This window comes from Convolutriloba macropyga, chromosome 4, assembly GCF_964194025.1.
Source record: "Convolutriloba macropyga chromosome 4, txConMacr16.3, whole genome shotgun sequence".
NCBI lineage: Eukaryota > Metazoa > Xenacoelomorpha > Acoela > Convolutidae > Convolutriloba > Convolutriloba macropyga.
In genome coordinates, this window is record NC_134471.1 from 32,699,950 (window position 1) to 32,720,794 (window position 20,845).

Consider the following 20,845-nt stretch of genomic DNA (forward strand, 5'->3'; position numbering starts at 1 on the left):
GGCAGTTTTTTCCAGGTCTCAACACAGCGTCACCTTCATGAAATGAGCCGTAGCCACCAAAAGATTCATAGTTGATTTTGAAGTTTGCCTCTTTACATTGACTGTAACATAATCTCAACAAACAATCAAACCTAGTATATAAAGTGTTGTTTTCGATCAAAGTCTTGTACTCTTCATGTGGCGATCGATCAACCATGCACTTGATATCTCTTCCCCGACAAATGACTTCAAAAGTAATATGTGATTCGCATTGTGCTAGCACTACACTTTTATGCTTCCGTCTCATTTTAAACTGAAAAGTTTTTGAAGTCTAGTTTGACTGTAACAAAGATGAAACGGACGAACAAGGCCGGCAGATTGCCGGAAAATGGCAGCAACAGACGCTTGTTGCCATCGATGGAATTGATGCAATTAAAGAATAGATAGATTGAACACAAGTCCTTCAATAGACCACTAGACATTTTGGGAAAGATTTGAACTGTTATTTCCAAAAGTCAGATAGATCTATAGGGAAAAAGCCTTAATAGAGCTTTTTGAAAAGTAATATTCCAAATCGAAAGTTCAAGACTCTAATACTCAAGAATTAGAGCATATACGTTTGTCACTACTTAGAAGAACACTATCGATCTTTAACTAGTGACTGTTCATAAAATTTCAAGAAGTCCATTAAGTGATTTCAGAAATCATTTTTTCGAATGAAGTAAGTCAATCAAATAACCACAAAGCAGAACAAAGAAATGCCGTCAAGCACACAAATCTTAACTGCAAAGCAGTAGAAGCCACTGAAATTGAATGAGTCAATGCTCGCAAGAATCATCGATGGAGACGACTAATTAAAAAAAATACTGTTTCCAATAATAGCCGCTATCGCTTCGCAGCTATTAAAAAAGAAAAAAGCTAGGTTCAACATAAATAAATTTAGGAAACAAGGGCAAGAGATATCTGCAAATAATCAATCGACCCAACAAATTATTTTTGCTGAAGATCACTAATAAACAGACCATTCCCGACTGCTGAAATCAATTAGGCAATTCTGCTTCTTTAGCTCGTCTGACGCAGCGCTTTTTTAGGTCTAGACCCATTTGATTGGATGCGTGTTGTGCGTTTCTTAAGGTCAGTTCTAGATTTCGGGGATATTTCTTCCGAACAACACCTTAAAAAGAAGATAATAATGAACGCTGGAACCTCAGTTAATTTTCCTTTACAGCTAGTTTAAGAGTTTCTAAGACGATAACGTATAATAAACGGTTATCTTCAACAAGTGTAGTGAAAAAAATCTGCTAGAAGGAACAAAGTATGACTGCCTTACTGTCAAAAGGAGACTTACTGAGGAGACTTACTGTCAAAAACATCTTCATTCTGTTTATCAACTGTTCCTCGCTGTTCTGTGTTTCTTCTACCCGGGCCGAGTTTTTTTGCTTGGCAGCTCGCATTCACTCTTTTCACCAAACATCTTTCTGGCCAGCACCCGGCCAAATTTAGAAGGCTCAGGTCCAGACTGAATCTCTAACAATTTACTAAATTAAACTGAAAAGTAGGGTCCAAACTGACGTCATTGTTGTGAACGAATTGTTCTTCTCCGCTCAACATCAAGTTGACGCAATTTAGGTGCTCACTATTTGAAGCCCTCTCCTGTCTTCTGACTTCTTTCAATTTCTCTTTGCGCTTTTTGATTAACTCGTCTAAACTATTTTCAAGCTGTTGAACAACAGAGGACTCAATCTTGTCAGAAGTTTTACTTCCAACATCGCAATCTTTGGCAGCAGCGGTGTGACAAGAATTCTCAATAGTTTCGGTTGGGGCAGCCGTAGAACACTCCACTTCATCTTCATTTGACTCAGATACTAGGGCACAATTTTGTTTCTTTGCTGGCTGAACGTTGTCTTCGGACAACTGAGAAGAGTCACTCCAGGAATCGTTGAAACTTGAGTCGAAAATCTCATCACTAACACTTTTCAGAGTTCTATTTGCACTCATTTTCTGAAAATAATTCAAAAACTTTCTCAAATGTTTCATTTTATTGAGAAGTGTTATGAGCATGTTAGATGGCTTCATTTTAAATGGAAACATTTACCGGATAAAGAAGCTAGAACTTTTGAAACAGGAGATGTAAATTCTTTTCAAGACAACAAAAACAATCAAGCAAATAGCTTCCAAGTACAAAGCACTGAAACAGATTACCCAGAGCTTTGTACCAACAAAGATTAGAAAAAATCAACAACATAACTGCAAACATGATATCAAAACTTCTCAATTGAATGATTCTGAAGAAAATTGTAATAACAAGAGATTATATTCCGGAGTAGCAAGATATTCGATCAATGATCTGACAACTCAATTCTCATTCAACATACTCGTCATTAAATTCACTCAATTACCGTCAGGAAAATCTTCTGCCTCTTCATTGTCTTGGTTTATCTCAATTGATCGAGACGGATTGAGCTGAGCTTTAGGACTCATTGCATTGAGGGTGCAACGAACCAGACAGCCACGCATAACAATATCTACTAATTCGCCAGGCACTAATTCGCCATCTACTAATTCGCCAGGCATTACCACTATAAACTATGTAATAACCTAATATCACCCACTAAGGGAGTTTCTTTGTACCCTGGGGCTCGAAAATGTAAAAATGACACAGCTTTCCAAATTGATAAAAATTGCTTTTTGCACCAAAAAATTGCAAAATTTGCTTAATTTAAATTTGCGAAAAAAAATTGCCATAAAAAATGTAAGAAACAATTCCATTGCCACCAGCCACTATGCAGTAACCTGTTATCAAAGCTTAGAGGAAGTTCTTTTGCCTAGGCTAAGGGTCTGAATAAACTACAAAAAATGACATATTATCTCAAATTTTTTTTAAAGTTTGCTAGTTGATTTTATAAAAAAAGCTAAAATTGCAATATTAAAATGTTGAAAACCACCTCAGTAGCACTAAAAACTATGCAGTAATCTTACATCAAATCTTAGAGGACGTTCCCTGCCCACGAGGTTGAAATTCAATTAAGACAATAAAAACTTAAGAAGATTATATACAAAATTAAAAAAAAAACTCTTTAAGCAAAGTCAAAAATTTTTATCGCAAAAATTCAAAAAATTTGGTGACATAAAAATGTTGAAAACAATTCCATTGCCCTAAAAAATATGCAGAAACCTATACACAAACCCTAGAGAAGGTTCCTTAGCTCTTGGGGCCGGAAAAACGACAAAGATATTTAAGATGTTCAAAAAAATTGCAAGAATTTGTATAATTTTGGGTGTTTATGCTTCCAATATCAAAACACATAGCTCACAAAATCACCATAAAACGTAGTTATAACTTGCAAAAGACGTTTATCATGTTTCGGAAACGTCAATTTATGACTGGTCAAACAAGAATTATGCAAACTTGAAAGTTGACAAAAGAACTTTGAAAAATGCCGCCATTTTCGGCTCAAAAACTCCTAAAAAGGGCCTTTCAAGGTTATAATACGGCCTTACCAGTAGCTGCACCACTCTAGGAACTTGAAGGAGTACTATGGCCAGCTAAGGTCTTCCAATGCAACTTAATGACCTCCGCGCTATACTTGTTTATCCTGTTCTGAAAGCTCAAAGTCATGGAAAAAAGGTGTAAAAACATATTTCAAAAAAACAAGAGGACAGAGCACCAGTACAATCCAACATTTGGATCGCAAAAATTTGCTCCAAAAAGAGTGAAAAATAACGTCACGCAGGCAGATCACTTGAAATTGCATGAGCGAATGAAAAAAAAGCAGATTTGAATTGACCGTGCGTCATATGCCCACATGAATGAAATTTCGTTGCTGGCGCTAGACAAACTTTTCCACGCCTCACTTTCTTATGAGTAAAAAACCACTCTCTTTCCTTTAAGTTCAGCAGTTGAACAACTTAAATTTTTTCCAGCGTTTTATTTCTTGCTTCAAATTCAATTTAAAAACTTCTCTAAATCTCTTCTTTGAGTAGTGTAAAAAAGAAATAGACGATGAGGGCAGCTACGATTAAACATAAACCATCTGGCGTCAGAAAAATTTCTGTCGATCAACAGGCGGAGAACCTGATTCAGGTGCCTTACATAAATAATTACGGGAGCAGAGAATTCGCACCAGGGTTAATTTCGCACTCAGACCCTCCTTCATCCTCGTTAGAAGCATTCACCACTCTGCTATTTGTCTTTTGTTATGTTATTTGCTACACTCGCTTTCAATCGGGCAAAAAATTACATATGAGTAAGAGAATATGAGTTCTCTCAATAAAAAGAAGATAGGTGTGAAAAGATTACTTGAAAAGTCAAAGAAAAAGCTAGAAAACGGTCTTGCAAAAGTTTTGCACAACTTAGCTGGCAGATCGTCAAAATAGCTTCGAAGTTGATTTACGTGAAGTAGAATATAGATAGAAACAGATAAGGAATTGAGCTCAGGAAGCTGCCAGCCTTTTTTAATGTGAATGACTTTTTCGAACAAAATTCTTCAAAATTTCAATATTTTAGGTTAGTCGCTACACTTCATTTTTCGCATTGACCATTTTATAGGACTTCCAAATTGACAGTGAGAGAACTTAGAGTGATCTCAAGTCGCCAAAATGAAGTTAAAAACCATTTAGAGATTGAGGTAAATCAGTTATGATAAAAGCTCATCACACAGTTCAGCTAACAATCACCGTCAATTTATTTAAGAATTGAAGTCACCCACGTGAAAGTAGCAAAAAAGCAGTGAAATTTTGGCATAAAGAGTTCAGCAGAATTTTTCTTTCGAAGTTTACGGCGTGAGAAAATGTAAAACGAAAACGAGCATCAGAAAACAAACAAAATCGAAAACCAAAATCAGCGCAATCAGCTAGCAGCTTCGCAGCTGTAAAAAAGAACACTTCCATTTACAATAAATGCTTCACACTGCGTTTGAGAGCATTTAACAGAAAATATCGTTATTAGCGCTGATACTTTTTTTTGAAAAACCAAAATTTGCATTTCCCGGATCGAGATGTCACAGACATTTAACGCAAATTATGTAAGATATGAGGTGAATGCGGACAAATTTATAAGATAAGCGGTGAATGCGTTGAAATTACATAAATCAGGTGGTGAATGTAGTGAAAAAACTCTATTGGTTGGTAGCGGTGAAATTACATAATTGTACCGCTGAATTTAGCGGTGAAATTACACAAATTCATCGCTTTGAAAAAATGTCCAATATATGTGAGATAAGCTGTGAAAGCAGGTTAAATTACAAAAAATCACCGCTCAAGTTAGTGGTGAAATTACACAAACGCCCATGTTTTACAGAAAGTAGAGTGAATTCGATTTAAATTCATAACAAATATGTTACAATTTAGAGAAAGGTGGCGCAGTGGAAGAGGAAGTGGCTGACATGAAGGAAGTGAGAGGTGCGAATCCGTGTAGGCACGGCAATTTGTAGTAAAGCGGTGAAATGCGGTGAGTTTATGCAAGATTACCGCTCACTCTGGCGGTGAAAATAAATAATTTCACCACATTTTACCGCATGAAGATGTACAAAATTTGCGGTGAAAAAAAACTACTTTTCACCAACTATCTTAAATACTGTTGCAATTTTTCCTCGTAGCGGTTTTTCAACCTATGGGAGATGGAAATATTCCAAGATGCCTGTAAATTCCAAGCAATGAGGTTTTTTAGCGGCTATCTTTAACGGCTAAAGTGATCAAAAATTATCCGCTAAAAGCCGCATTTCTTTAATTCGAATATTAGGAGTTCCAATGCAGCATACATATGATTTTTCTTACTCGACTCCAGTATTTAACTAGCCACAACTATAATCTTAAATTATTGATCATCCGTTGTTGATGAACGGTGAAGCTTATGGAAACTTCTGGTCAACAATAAAAACGTTTCCTATCACCTTTGGACTTCCTCGATGCTGGATTTCTTCTTGAATCATTGACTGTTCTCCGTAAGCATTTGAATAATTACGAGGTGCAGGCTCCTGGTGCTGTTGATAGTGTCCCGGATTGAAGGCAGCTTCGACGTCATGACTTTGTTTTGTCCTCTTCCGGTGCCTTTTCCGTCTAGATTTTTGATTAATCTCAGAGTGATGTTTTTGATCTAAAACACAAAAAAAAACTTGAGTTTTAGACCTGAAAAATAGAAAATATAGAAATGCGGACAATAAATGATTGCTTTGAACATTTTAAATTGAAAGAACTGCTAAAATTTAAAAAACATAAATCGACCATCATTGGACCAATTGATCTCAAACGACACCGGGTCAAGAAAAAATCGGAAAAATATGTAAGATAAGCGGTGAAAACTTGTTTTTTTTTCACCGCATGTTTTGTACATACTTTTGCGGTGAAATGCGGTGAATGCGGTGAAATTATGTCGGTTCACCTCTAGAGTAATCGGTGAGCTCACAAAAATTCGAAACATATCACCGCTTACTACAAGTTACCGTCCGAGAACAGATTCGAAACCTGTCAATTCCTGCATATCAGCCACTTCTTCTCCCACTGCGCCAATTCTCACTAAAAGCTAGCATATTTGTTTTGAATTCAAATCAAACACCCTACCTTTTGGTAAAACATACGCGTTGAACTTTTGTAAGATTAGCAGTGCAATTGCAAACTTTACCGGGGAAATGTGGTGATTTTTTTGTAAGTTCACCGCTTACTCTAGTGGTGAAATTACTTAAATTCACCGCTTTAAAAAAGTATCAAAAAGATGTATGATCATTTGTGGGTAAATTTTCCGTGCGCTTTTTGATAAAAGTATCTGTTTTTGGTTGAACAAAAGACAATTCGAAGCGTTTTCTAAGCGGAGAAATTATGTTAATTCACCACTAAATTAAGCGATGAATTTGTGTAATTTCATCGAATTCACTGCTGATCTCACACAATTTTACCACTTTTTTCTTAAGCGGTGAGTTTATGTAAATTCACCACTAAGTTAAGCGGTGAATTTATGCAATTTCACCGCATTCACCTATGTTCTCACACAATTTTAACACATTTTTCTAAGCGGTGAATTAATGTAAGTTCACCAATAAAATAGGCGGTGAATTTATGTAATTTAATCGCATTCACCGCTTATCTTCCATACTTTGTACATTTCTCTTAAAAGCAGTGAAATTATGTAATTTCACCGCTATATGTCGCGGTGAACTTATTTAATTTCACCCCGCCACCATGCGATAAAGGTTTTTCACCGCATTCTCCGCCTGCTTGTTATAATTTCACCGCATACACCGCTAATCTTACAAAAATTTTCCACATTCAAAGCTTATTTTACATAATTTTGCATTGAATGGCGGTAACATCTTGACCCGGGCCATGAGGGGTGGGCACATTAGAAGGTCAAAAAATTATTTGGCCGAATTTGAAGAATTATAGTTCGTGCATAGAGTATTAGGTGGGAATCAAAATCGTACTCTCAACCAAAATTATTAGAATTGTGACACAATTTTGCTTAACCGATCTCCAATTTTGCGGTGCGTTCGCACACTTTATAAACTCGCTCATTTTTGAGTTTCTGGATGAGAGGTAATTACGTCGACAATCGTACATTTGGAGCCAGCAAATTTCGTTGCTGAAGTCAGCGTTATCCCTCTTCCATCTTTTATGATAAGTTTTAGTAGGATTTCGCGTACAACAGTAGCAGGAAAGGAAAATAGTTCAAAATTTCTCAAATTTGAATGAGTTCATCAAAAATGTCAGCAATTGCGGATTTTGAAGACGCGCGAGCATGGCGGAAACACTTTTGCCGCTATTATCCGCAAACCTACGTTCCTGATATACACGCTAAGGTTATTAACCTTCCGCGGTTTAATCTTCACTAATTTTCTCAGTTTCGGATGTCTTTGTCAATTAATGTAGATACTTTAATTGACAAACACAACAGAAACTGCGGAAATTAGAGACGATTATATCGCGGACAACTATTTATCCGTGTTTTTATTATCCGCAACATTAAATTCAATACTGTGCGCGGCTTGTAGCTAGAATTTAGCGAAACTGTTTAAAAAACTTTACATTGTTTCAGAAAGAAAGGAAAATGTCGTTTATGAAGAGTTGGGATAGATTCAAAGTACAAAACTGATAGATGAACTAATAGAGAAATAACTACTAGAGACTAATAGAGAAGTAAATACTACAAGTGACTCATGAACAGAGAAATAACCACTCCATTTTACTGATGAACGAGGAGTGTTGAACAATGAATGATAAACTACATGACCGATTTTATACTATATAGGATTTTTTATTAATTTAATCAAATGACCATTTTTATTAATAATGTAAAACAGTACAAAGGGTTTTTCTCAAAATAATCATAAGACAACTTTTACTCATAAAAAACAGCTCTGCCGGATTGTCTTTAACGAAAAACAGCAATGTGTGATTCTTATAAAATATTCTGACGCTAATTTTTATTAAGGGAAGTTTTGCATCAATTAGTGTTTGACGCCATCAAAATAATTGCCACTCAGTCCAATTCACTGTCAGGTCATCCAAAACAAATATCTTTGTGTTAATCGCAGGTTGTTTTTTTCATGCTTTGATCTAAATTGTAGACAAATCTGACAACATTTTGTCAATGATTTTGTAATTTGTAAAAAAAATTCGAAGCGTGATTAAATTAAAAATTAGAGCGCAGCATAAAATGAAATGAAACAATAATCATGCTCAAAAATGCAAACATTGATGACGATTTCCCCACTGACAAATTGTGGATTTTTTTTACATAAACACGTGACTTTTCGAGATCAGTAACAAAATTTTGTAACGATTATCCGCAGCTTTTGTTGTCACTGTTGTCCACAATTTAACAAGTTTTATATCACGTTAAATTGAATGACACTCGTGTTCACAAACGCGGACTCCAGTGAATTATTAGGACCGACGACGTAATGGTATTCAGATTACCCATATTACCGGCAGTCAATTGTGAAAACCCTCATTGGCAATACGTGGTCCATGTCCAAAAAAGAAAAGTTCAATATAATTGGCATTTTGTGGAATCGAGTGACGAAAATGTGTCCGCACATTTCACGATTCATATAAATTTTCACCAATGAATTTCAGTTTCGCAAAATTTGGAAATATTGTTATTTACATTGCGGAAAGGACTTACATTTTCACACGAGTGGTCAAGGATAAAAGTAACCAATTTCCACATATGGAGCTTGCTTTTTACTCGAATTAGCCGGAATACGATCAAAGTATGTGCTTTGACTACGGAATACGATCAATGTATGCCCGGGTCGAGGTTTGGTGGTGAATTTTCGTAAGAAATGCGGTGAAATGCAGTGAAAAAAAAAAATAATTTTCACCGCGTATTTCTTACATCTTTTTGCGGTGAATGCGGTGAATCGCGGTGAATTATTTTTTTTTCACCGCGTTCTCAGTATTCTTACAAAAAAGAATCGTCCCCACACCGCTTCGAACCTCTGACCTCCTGCATGCTTTCATATGCTTATTCCACTGCGCCACCTGCGACTTAGGTCTTTGTTATTTCTTGTGAATTTAAATCAGATTAGGTAAACTTTGGAAACCATATGCGGTGAATTTTTGTAAGAAATGCGGTGAAATGTGGTGAATTATTATTTTTCACCGCATTCACCGCATTCACCGCATTTCTTACATTAATTTGCCATAATAGTCTATGCGGTGAATTTTTGTAAGAAATGCGGTGAATTTGGTGGTGAATTTTTGTAAGAAATGCGGTGAAAAGCGGTGAATTATTTTTTTTCACCGCATTCACCGCAATCACCGCATTTCTTACGAAAATTCACCGCATTCACCGCATTTCTTACGAAAATTCACCCTAAAACCTCGACCCGGGTGGAATACGATCAATGACTATTAGTTTGTGCTTTATTTTAGCTGAGGTCAACACTGTCACTACAAGTTCAACACTGAAAACACAAATCATATAGTTAAATAGAGTTTGCGATTAATTTCCCTTTCCATTCAAATTTAACCGAAAATCAAAGTTCTATTTATGATTTGCATTACTTTCAAACAATTCCCAATACATGAAATTGTCTACAATTATCCACTTCGAAAAAATCATAGTTTAAATAAAGAGTTCCTTTAATTTCGATGGAAAGGTCTAAATACATCAAGTTTAATAGAGAACCAAATATTTAGTTTAGATCATTGTTATCTTCATACATTTCCGATCCTCCGAAAATGTGTAAATACATTAATTTTTCTATAAACTTCGAATTAAATTGACAAATTTGTTTTTGTCGGTTACAGCGTGATGCCGTACTATGGTGGTGTGGCTTTCCGTGAGGGGGAGACACTCATTTGTTGATTGCTAATTCAAAGCACATCTCGATATCTGCTTGAACTTAGCATCCTCTATCCTCCCTCTTCTTAAGATAATTTCAGAGTTTTCTGTTGAAGTCTCCGATATATTCATATCCACCAAGATAAACGTACCCGGCAGATTGCCGGAAAATAGCCACCTTTGATTCCCAGAACCAAGAGTGGGATTGAAAAGGAAAAAAACTAGTGAAAAATTGATCTTTGGACAAACAATTTTAAAGTGCAAGCTATTTCGATGTCATTTTGGAGCTGTACATACGCCTGTTTCGTATTGAGGCCACACAAGGGCTAGTATCTATACGAATAAGAATAGAGATGGTAACTAAGAACAAAGTTTGAGTGACGGGCATCTAAAGTCGGGCTTTATGGGTTTATCTCGTTTCTAACTCTGATTTAGTTTGTTTTCATAATGACTCTGTTCATTTTGAATTGCTTTGCTGAGCAACTGCTGTCTAAAATTTTTATTAGCAGAGTGAGAGAAGTGTAAAACTAGCCTAGAGAAGTCAACAAGAATTCATCCAAAATGTCGAACAAGCTCTGTACTAACCCAGGTTTAGGTGCAGACCCAAATTGGTTTATGATCAGACCCAGCCGAGCGCAAACCCATGTGTTCCCACGCCAAAATTACAGGGTCTGGAGGACGGAAGTTCGAGCACACTACAGTCTGGACCATGGTCTGGAGATGGTCTGATCAGAGTTCAATTTGGTCTGAAAAGTCTGATCATAGGCGGATTCGAGCGCACTTGGGTCGGATCATAGTCTCTTCGAGCGCACCTGAGTCTGATCAGAAAAATATCCGAACAAAATTGGGTCTGATCAAGGACCATTTCGAGCGCCTCTTTTTTTATTTTTATTTTGTTTTTTTGCACTCAGGATGTTGACTTTGCCATGAGGCAACAATAATGCGACGTCCTGATCAGAGACTCATCTAAAGTCCAAAAGTTCTGATAAAAAACTAGAAGTCCAGCTGATAACAAAGGCCGATTGCCTTCAGAGGAAAATTTCATCAACTGGAGACCGCGATGTTTCTTATGGAAAGCTGTCTAATCTCATCCATTGAGTCAGAAATATACAATGAACGGTACAATAATAAAAATTTGTTTTCAACAGTGGGGTTTCGTTTTCTCTAGCAAAAAATTGAACATTCTTTAGATGAAATAAATACTGCAAACATCAGTTTTTAAGAAGTGAAAATATTATAACAAAATTAAGAGATTTTTTCACAAGTAAAAACTTTTCCTGACCAGACTATTTCGAGCGCATTCGAAACTGATCAGAACCGGTTTCGAGCGCGCTTCAATCTGATCAAAAATGGCTGCAAGCGCAACTGGGTCTGACCATAAATGCTTCGAGCGCAAATGGGTCTGATCATAACCTCTTCGAGCGCACTTGAGTCTGATCATAGACTGATTAAGTTCTGGGCATTGGTCTGAATTTGAATCTGGACCATGGTCTGAAGATGGTCTGGTCAGAAATTTTTCGGTCTGAAAATCTGATCAGAGACCCGTTGTGTCTGGAAAGTCTGATCAGAGGTAACTTGGGTCTGGAAAGTCTGATCAGGGTTAATTTCCGTATGGAAAGTCTGATCGGAAATAATTTCGGCCTGACAAGTCTAATCAGACGAAATTTTAGGTCTGGGTCTGAGTGAATTGGTAAAACCATTTTTTTTCAAAAATTAGATAAAAATAAAAGAAAACAGAAAATCCATGTCAAAATGCCGCATGTGAACCGAAAACAACTATAGAGAAATGGATATTTGGTTCAAACAAAAAAACTAGGCCTAGAATAAATATGAATCGAATGGGTAAAGCAATTAGAAAAAAATGAGATCCAAATAACTGGAAAATATTAAAAATCAAGTGAAATTGACGCATGAGAACAAAAAACCACCAGCGAGAAAGCGAATTTTTGTTCAAACACCGTTTTTTTGCTCTACTTTAAAATTAGAGCGAAAAAATTTACGCCGCAAAACCACTCGCTTTTTCGCTCCACTTCCTCTGTCAGCGTGACCAAAATCACTACTCCAATTTGACTTCAAAAATCATGAAATTTGTGATCAGACCATAAAAAAAGACAGCGCCCCAATTCTTTGAATTGTAAAAAAATTAGGAGCACTGGAATAGCCGGCTGAGAAGCTCAGCCTGCTATTAAACGTGAAACAATTAGACAATAGGTATCCGCAATTATTCCCTATATGTAAATTGTATTCATCAGGTGAAGTTTGATTACTCGAAGCGCGGACACCGCTGACAATCAAATTATGGAATTGTGTTAAGTTGACATTTTTCAAAGTAGACACTGTCATCATGAGATTGGTTGACGTGAAGACGAGTCACTTATATGCACTTATAGTGGCCTCTGGCGTGGAATCGTGCGATGAACGATTACCCCAGGTTTTCATTTCTGAGCTTCGTGAAAAGTAGTGGCAAGAGAATGCTCTGAAACGAACGAAAAAAACAATTGAGCATAATTTTTGGTAAACTAGTCGAATTTTGGCATTAGTGCTTCAATAATCGCTCGAGCCTAACTGAGACATCTCTTTGAGAAAAAATACCATATCGCTATCAGTTAGTTTTAAAACAGATGTTTGCTCAGAGAAGCGTTTCATGAAAAAAAAACACTTGGATTGGATCAGAAAGCAATTGTTCAGGGTGAAATAATCAGGACGCTAAAAGAAAGTGAAAAAGGAAGAGACAAAAAATGACAGAAAGTGTCAAAAACATGTTTTTGAAAGTTCAAAAGCAATTATCAATTTTTCCTTCAAGAGCAATTATCATTAAAACCCTTAACCAGCATACTAAATACTCACGATATTAATTCAGGAAGGACTTATATCTTATAAGTGGAAATCACGATTCGTTACATAATGTTGCATATAAAAATTTGTCAACTATTTTTTATTGGTTTTTTTCGGCTTTTTGGACATTTTTGGACACTTTTAAAAATCAAACCCCCAATCACATGCGGTGTGAAAAATAGTAAAGATTTGTCGCTTTGTGAACCTGTTCTGTCAATATTACCAAGCGAACTCTGAACTCTGTTTTTATTTTTCTCAGCAAAGCTAAATGTTTTTGTCGCTAGAAAAGAGTTCCATCGAAGTGTATGTTAGCTTTTTTCTATTCATTTGCAAAAATTTTTGCTGTTTAATGTTGCTCTTAGACCCCAGTTAAAGGGGTCGTTCATGCAAAATGAACAAAATGATTTCAACTGCGAAGAAAACCTGTTGTGTAGTCTAAATGCAAACAGCCCTGTAATCTAAATGGGAAACAAACCCTCTATGGAAAGTTTCATGGGAAAGTAATTTTTGCACTGAATAACTTGTTTTTACCCGGGTCGAAGTTTTTTGGTGAATTTTCTTAAGAAATGCGGTGAATGCGATGAATTTTCGTAAGAAATGCGGTGATTGCGGTGAATGCTGTGAAAAAAAATAATTCACCGCTTTTCACCGCATTTCTTACAAAAACTCACCACCAAATTCACCGCATTTCTTACAAAAATTCACCGCATAGACTATTATTTCAAATTAATGTAAGAATTGCGGCGATTGCGGTGAATGTGGTGAAAAAAAAATAATTCACCACATTTCACCGCATTTCTTACAAAAATTCAACGCGAAATTCACCGCATTTCTTACAAAAATTCACCGCATATGATTTCCAAAAGTTACTCAACCTGATTTAAATTCACAAGAAATTGAAAGGATGTAAGTGACAGTTGGCGCAGTGGACTTAGCAGTGGAAGGCATGCAGGAAGTCAGAGGTTCGAACCCGTGTGGGGAAGCTTCTTTTTTGTAAGAATGCTGAGAACGCGGTGAAAATAAATATTTCACCGCGATTCACCGCATTCACCGCAAAAAGATGTAAGAAATACGCGGTGAAAATTATTTTTTTTCACCGCATTTCACCACATTTCATACGAAAATTCACCGCCAAACCTCGACCCGGGAAATATTCTAAAATGGTTCGTAAATTAGATTTGATTTTAGTGCAAAATTTTAATTAAATTTCAATGTGGACACATAAGCGTTTGACAAATGACAAGAGAATTGAAGATTTCTAATTTTCTGAATTTTCATTAGGAAACTTTGTTACAATATTGAGAAATTTTTTGTATATTTTATTGTTGAATTCACGGGCAACGCACCCTTGGGACCAGTTCTGATTCTGTTTCATCTCTTTGTTTTTAGATAAATTTGACAGTCAGTTATTTTTTGGGAACAGAATGAGTAGTTAACTAAGGAAGGTCTCTGTTGGTTCTCTTGCACCATTACCCGGGTCGAGGTTTGGCGGTGAATTTTTGTAAGAAATGCGGTGAAATGCGGTGAAAAAAATAATTTTCACCGCGTATTTCTTACATCTTTTTGCGGTGAATGCGGTGAACCGCGGTGAATTGTTTATTTTCATCGCGTTCTTAGTTTTCCTACAAAAATGAATCGTCCCAACACGGGTTCGAACCTCTGACCTCCTGCATTGTAGCAGTAGAAATACTGAATGTGTACCTTCCACCAATCAGTGACTGAGAAGACACTATTCTCTTTTAAATAGAGAGAACTCTAGTAGCTATAGTCAGTCTGTTAGTTAGATACACTATGCGTAAACCATTGACTCCGGTGCTATACTTCTTAACCACCGTACTAATAGAAGTCTACTCTCAGTAATTTACAGAGTCGGTTAGTCTTAGATATATAGATCAGTCTACTTCGCGCGCAGAAAAAAAGTAGCCATAGCTCTATATACCTTAAGGCTGTACAAGGAACGCACATCGGGTCTGCCTTAACTGGTGCGACCAGTGAGTTAAAAAACTCTAACCGTAAAAAGAACTCATACAAAACACCCTTTTCTCTTCTGAGAGAGCTATTTAGAACTAGATTACTTAGCTTCTTACTCTTGCTTTCTCTAAAACTTAAGAAAAAGGGGAACACAACCCCAATAAAACAAACTTATTTATATATATTTATAAAAAATAAAATAAAATGGATCAATACACAGATCAATCTTCTTCTAAAACACCGACACACTCGGACGAGTTACAACTCGCAGTTCTTAAACAACAAAACACACGTTTAACACACGAAATTCTCCCACTTAAAGTTAAACACTATCAACACCAAGATGAGTTGAATATACTCCTAAATACAGCTAAACAGATCAAATACCACTACTTCGCAGTGGAACAACAACCTCACCTCTTTTTACCAGAAAAGGAATCAAAGGTTTCATGAACCGCCTCTCTTTCATATTTAGTTGAGATTTACGGAGCTCAGCTCACAAAAGGCTCAGTTCTTTTTATTTGTGATACACTCACAAACAAATATATCTCGCTAATATATGACTCTCTAATTCACCCATTATCAAACACACTATTAGAATTCCTTAACGGAATATGGTCTGAAATACAATCTTCAGATAGAGAAAGAATCTTGTGAATTCAACCTGTGAATTCGACTGAATTGACACAAAATTCAGATCCATTAAGTACAACTATACCAATATTACCAAACATAAACACACCCTTGCAAGATCTACACAGACAGAATTCAGTTCATTTTAACACCGAACCTTTTATACTAAAGAGTTCAACCCAACCCACACAGGGGACTAACCAAAACATCCAAATCACTCCACAACAAATAGTAAATATTGTTAGACAATTAAATGCACAGAACACACAACAGAATACAAACGCACCAACTCCTTATTATTTACAAGCGGTGTCTACACACACGCCATCATCACCTGTAGTCCGTAGAAATACACAAATGATGTATCCCAACCTAGGCGGCTAAGTGCCAATGCAACAGTGCCAATATGGTAATTACAGCAGGGCCAGAGCAGACTGATTCACCATTTTGTGAAGCCTGGATCCTAAAAAGAATTGCCATGATCCAAACATCCCTAATAGGACCAGGACAACAATGCTACTCACATCTTCCACTTGATATTAAAAAGAATTGGCAAGCTTTTTGCCGCGAATTTCAGAAAACATTTGATAACCAACAGTCGCAGACACAGGCGAAACTATTATTAGAAAGCATAACACGCGCTTCTGGTGAACAAATTAAAACATTAGCACTTAGAATAGAACAAATGACTCGAAAAGCATATATTAATAATGCCCCAGATATGCGAAATGCACAAATGAATGACGCACTGGTTAAAGCTCTTGATCCAAAACTAGCTAGAATGGCACTCAAAAAGATTGCAAATCACAAATCAACCGCACTGGAACCACAGCTTCCATTTGCAAAACTTGTTGAGAAAACACACCAAGAAGACATCACAAGAACACATATTGATCGACACAAATTAACTAAAAATTCCAGTCTTTCACCTCCAATTAATAATCTCTCCCTTAAGATAGATAATCTTACAATAGATGGTATACACACCATTGAACAAGATATTGCTCACGGAATAAATGTAGTACGACACAAGTACTCATATGACCCTATCTTTAAAGGAAAACCACTCTTTCTAAAGTTTTGCAAAAAATGCTCACGCTCAGACATAGTATTTCTACGTGCCCTGAAAAAAAGTTTACGAAACCTCATTTCCAGAAACAAACCTTTAATCAAGGACTGAAAGGTAATCAAAATCTTCCAAATAGACAAATCACATAAAATAACATGACAGGTGAACCACTACCTTTTTCATATCGCTCTCGCAGTAATAGCAGAGAACACAGAGATAATTCCAGACACAGACGTCCAAATAAATTCCAACAAAATAACTTAAAATCCTATTGTGGGAACAGCAACTTTAAACCACCGAGTAGAAACGGTTCACCATACCCAAAACCAAACTATCAAAACAATTCTCAATATAATTCTAGACCACAATCACCTCATTATAATCGAAACAGCAATCGTTCACGACAACCGTTCACACGAAATAGACTTCGTAATGTTGGAAATTACATTAATTCCCTGTTAGATCAAGAGCAATCGGACAACACTACGTCAAAAACGGAAAATACAGACACGCTAAACGTCTCCGAGGAAACACTCCTCAAACAGCAATTTAATGAATTACTTTTAGAACTAAACCCAGACACCCAAGATGAATATTATAATTTCCAAGAGGTATGTAACACTCAGAAGAGTACATTCTTTCTACCTCCTGTGAAAACAATATATGGGTACTTCTACTCACAATATATACACAACAAACAACCCATTACAAGAACACAATCTCTCCTCCACATCTAGAAATAGACTTTCTAATAGACTCTGGCGCAACACTTAACATGCTAAATAACGACACCTGGACTGAAATCATAGAGTATCCCAAATTACAACTTAAAGTATCAATATTTGTTCTCTCAACATCAAATAAATCAAAACTACAATCAAATGCCATAGTGAAATTTACACTATATCCAGACGTAACAGAAAGTAGAACTCTCAAAAACACTTCATTTACACTCATTTTTCATTTGTCAAAGACAAAATTTAATATTCTGGGTACACCTTTCCAAGAAAAATTTGTAGATTCTATAAAATTTTCATCCCATACCCTCGAGATTAAACACAACAAAGAAACCAAATCAATAAAATAAAATCAACCCCGCATTATTCAAGACTTTCCAGTAATTGGAGATCAATCAATATACTTCACACCCTTTGAACACCGAATCTTAACCTACTCCTTAACCGCATATGAATGCAAGAACAAAAACGCACACGGTACTATTCTTTAAGTATCTGACTTTTCATTTGTACCATTACGCAAAAATATGTTTTTCTCAATAATGGATATAAATAAACTCGAATACCCCTACTAATCATTCATTCAAATTTTAATACAAAATCCTTTAAATCACCCTTTAAAACTTGTCAAAGCACAGCAAGACTTTTCATTTAATGACTATCAAACCACACGATATCACATATTTGAACTCACAGAATTCATGGATGCTTAAACTTCCAATTACCTCACATAAGGTACATCAGAAAAACTTAAAAAATTTTATTGTTTAAATCTCAGTGAACAACAGGAACGTGAATACAAATCACAACAGAAAAATTTCGCCATACCCTTTAGTGTTTCAAAGTTCACTGAAGCAGACAAAGAATTTCTCACCATGTTTAATTTTGAAAACACAAAGCTAACACAAGAACAGTTTGAAAAATCAGCAAAACTCCTCACACATTTTAAAAAATGCTATGATATCTCCAAATTTGATGTTGGAAAAATTAAAGTGGAACTAAACCTTCCTCTAAAAGCAACAACTATCTTTAAAAAGCAAAGCGCTACACGTATCCCACTTCAATTACAAGATAGAGTACAACATTTACTCGACATACTAATACATTTTGACATCATAGCACCTGTGAATACAGATTATCTAACTACTGGAAACAGATTTATCAACCCAGTAATATTCCTCAAAAAATAAGAATAACTTAAAATTGTCCTAGATGCTCGACAATTAAACACAATGATTGACGAAACGAAATGTAGTTGGCCCATAGAACTAATTCAGATTATCTTAACAAGAATTAAAGGACCAATCTTCTCTATAGCTGATATGAACAGTGCATATAACCAAATGGCACTAGACAAACCATCACAAAGACTAACAAATTTTGCAATTGCTGGACAAAAATATTGTTTTAAATGCCTATTCTATGGTATTTCTATTAGCCAGGCAGCTTTTTTATCTTTTATGAGTAGTATTTTTAAACCACTTATAAGAAAAAACAAAATAATCACTTATTTTGATGATGTTTTCATCCAAGATACAACAACAGACAAAATTTTACAAACACTCACTCACTATCACACTATTCTAAAAAATGAAAACCTCAAAGCCGCTCCAGATAAATCTTTCTTTTTTCTAGACTCAGATAAATTTTTAAGACCCCAATTTTAAAATAATCACATACATCCACTCAAATTAGAAATAGACGGATTTTTGAATTTACAACCACCCAAAAAAAGAACAAATACAAAACTACGTAGGATTTCTCACTTTCTTCTCAAAATACATCTAAAGATTACAAGCAATTCTTAGACCTTTCTATCTCGAACTCAGAGATACAACAGATTTTAAATGGACTCCCGAGCTACAACAAACATTTGGTAGAGTAAAAACGGAACTTACGGACGGAACACGCCGCCTTGCAATTCCTAACTCAGAAAAACTTTTTTATATCCTCTGCGATGACTCCAACTACGGCGCTGGAGCTGCATTCCTCCAAAAAAATTCAATTTGGAAAAATGGAGTTAGTATCAGCAGACTTAGTCTCTCCACCATTCTGCTTGAATGTTCACCCATTATTTATGCACTTTCAGAATACGAGTTCCTTATTCAAGGATCTAGACACCCAATAATTTTGTATACTGATCACAAACCAATTTCTTTTTTATTCACACAAAAAAATTAACCAAACCACAGAGTTTACAAAGTTCAATTAATTCTGATGAAAGTTCCAAATTTGCACATAGTTTGGACAGAAAAAACCTCTCACTTCCAGATTTACTAAATCGTTCACAGACGACTACATCACAAGACAAACACTGTCTTCGCACAGTTGAAGTACCTGATTCGATTCAATTTTTTATGACACACAACCAAAATACACAACCAATGCAATGTCAATGTGCTGTATCAAAAGAAGACATAAATTCAGTATCTACAGACACTCATGTAGAATCAGCACACTTTCCAGTCTATTTAAAAATTCAAGACAACTATTTTAATCTACAATTAGAAAATAATCTTTGTCTCCCGGTCTCATATTACAAAGTTCAGACGAAAGCACAATCTTTAGAGAACATTCACCAAAAAAATTCACCAACATCTATCCTATTCTGGAACACACAGATGTCACACTCAATACTAAAAAAACAGATTTTTACACACAATTAAATAACGACACAAACTAGGCCGAATTAATAAAAACAGTAAAATTTTCACTCCCAGCAGTGGAAGACTATATTCCAAAATCCCCAAATCTATAAAATTACTCTTACGAAGAACACACAGAACAAAAAGATAAGCTTCTCTATGAGACACAGCAACAAGACCCAGTAATCAGACAAAATATTTTTACTGGAAACGTAACAAAAATTACCCCCCCACCCCTTCACTGACTATACGAGCAATTAAAGGATTACTACACTATTATAGAAGATTCCAAAAATTTAAGTATAAATGAAAAAAATAATCTCTTGTATTATATACAAGAAACATCATCACCAAAAATTTGTCTACCACTCTCTCTTCTCTTAGTCATCTTTTTTATTGCACACACTCATGATCTTTCAGGACACCCAGGTGGTGATAAGACACGAGCAACAATTACAGAAAATAAGTTTTTTCCATATATCACTATTTGGATTGCAATTCTTACACAAGATTGCTTGGATTGTCAAACCAGCAAATCCATGCCAAACTTCTTAATGGCATCACAACAGCCATTTCTCGAAGTTTCACCATACTTCAATCACCGTATTTCAATGGATACAATGGTCCATTCTCCCCGTCTTCTGATGGGAATTCTTACGTCTAAGTTATTGTAGACGCATTTACACACTATGTT

General features: G+C 35.8%; 1 protein-coding gene across 1 annotated transcript in view; it reads right to left on the minus strand.

The window, feature by feature from the left end:
* LOC142338395 (uncharacterized) overlaps positions 1–20,845 on the minus strand; it is a 239,615-nt gene that overhangs the window by 190,974 nt on the left and 27,796 nt on the right. Inside the window, exon 3 of the mRNA XM_075388151.1 lies at positions 5,871–6,073. Within this exon, the coding sequence (XP_075244266.1) occupies positions 5,871–6,073 (203 nt within the window). The remainder of the gene's footprint in view (positions 1–5,870; positions 6,074–20,845) is intronic.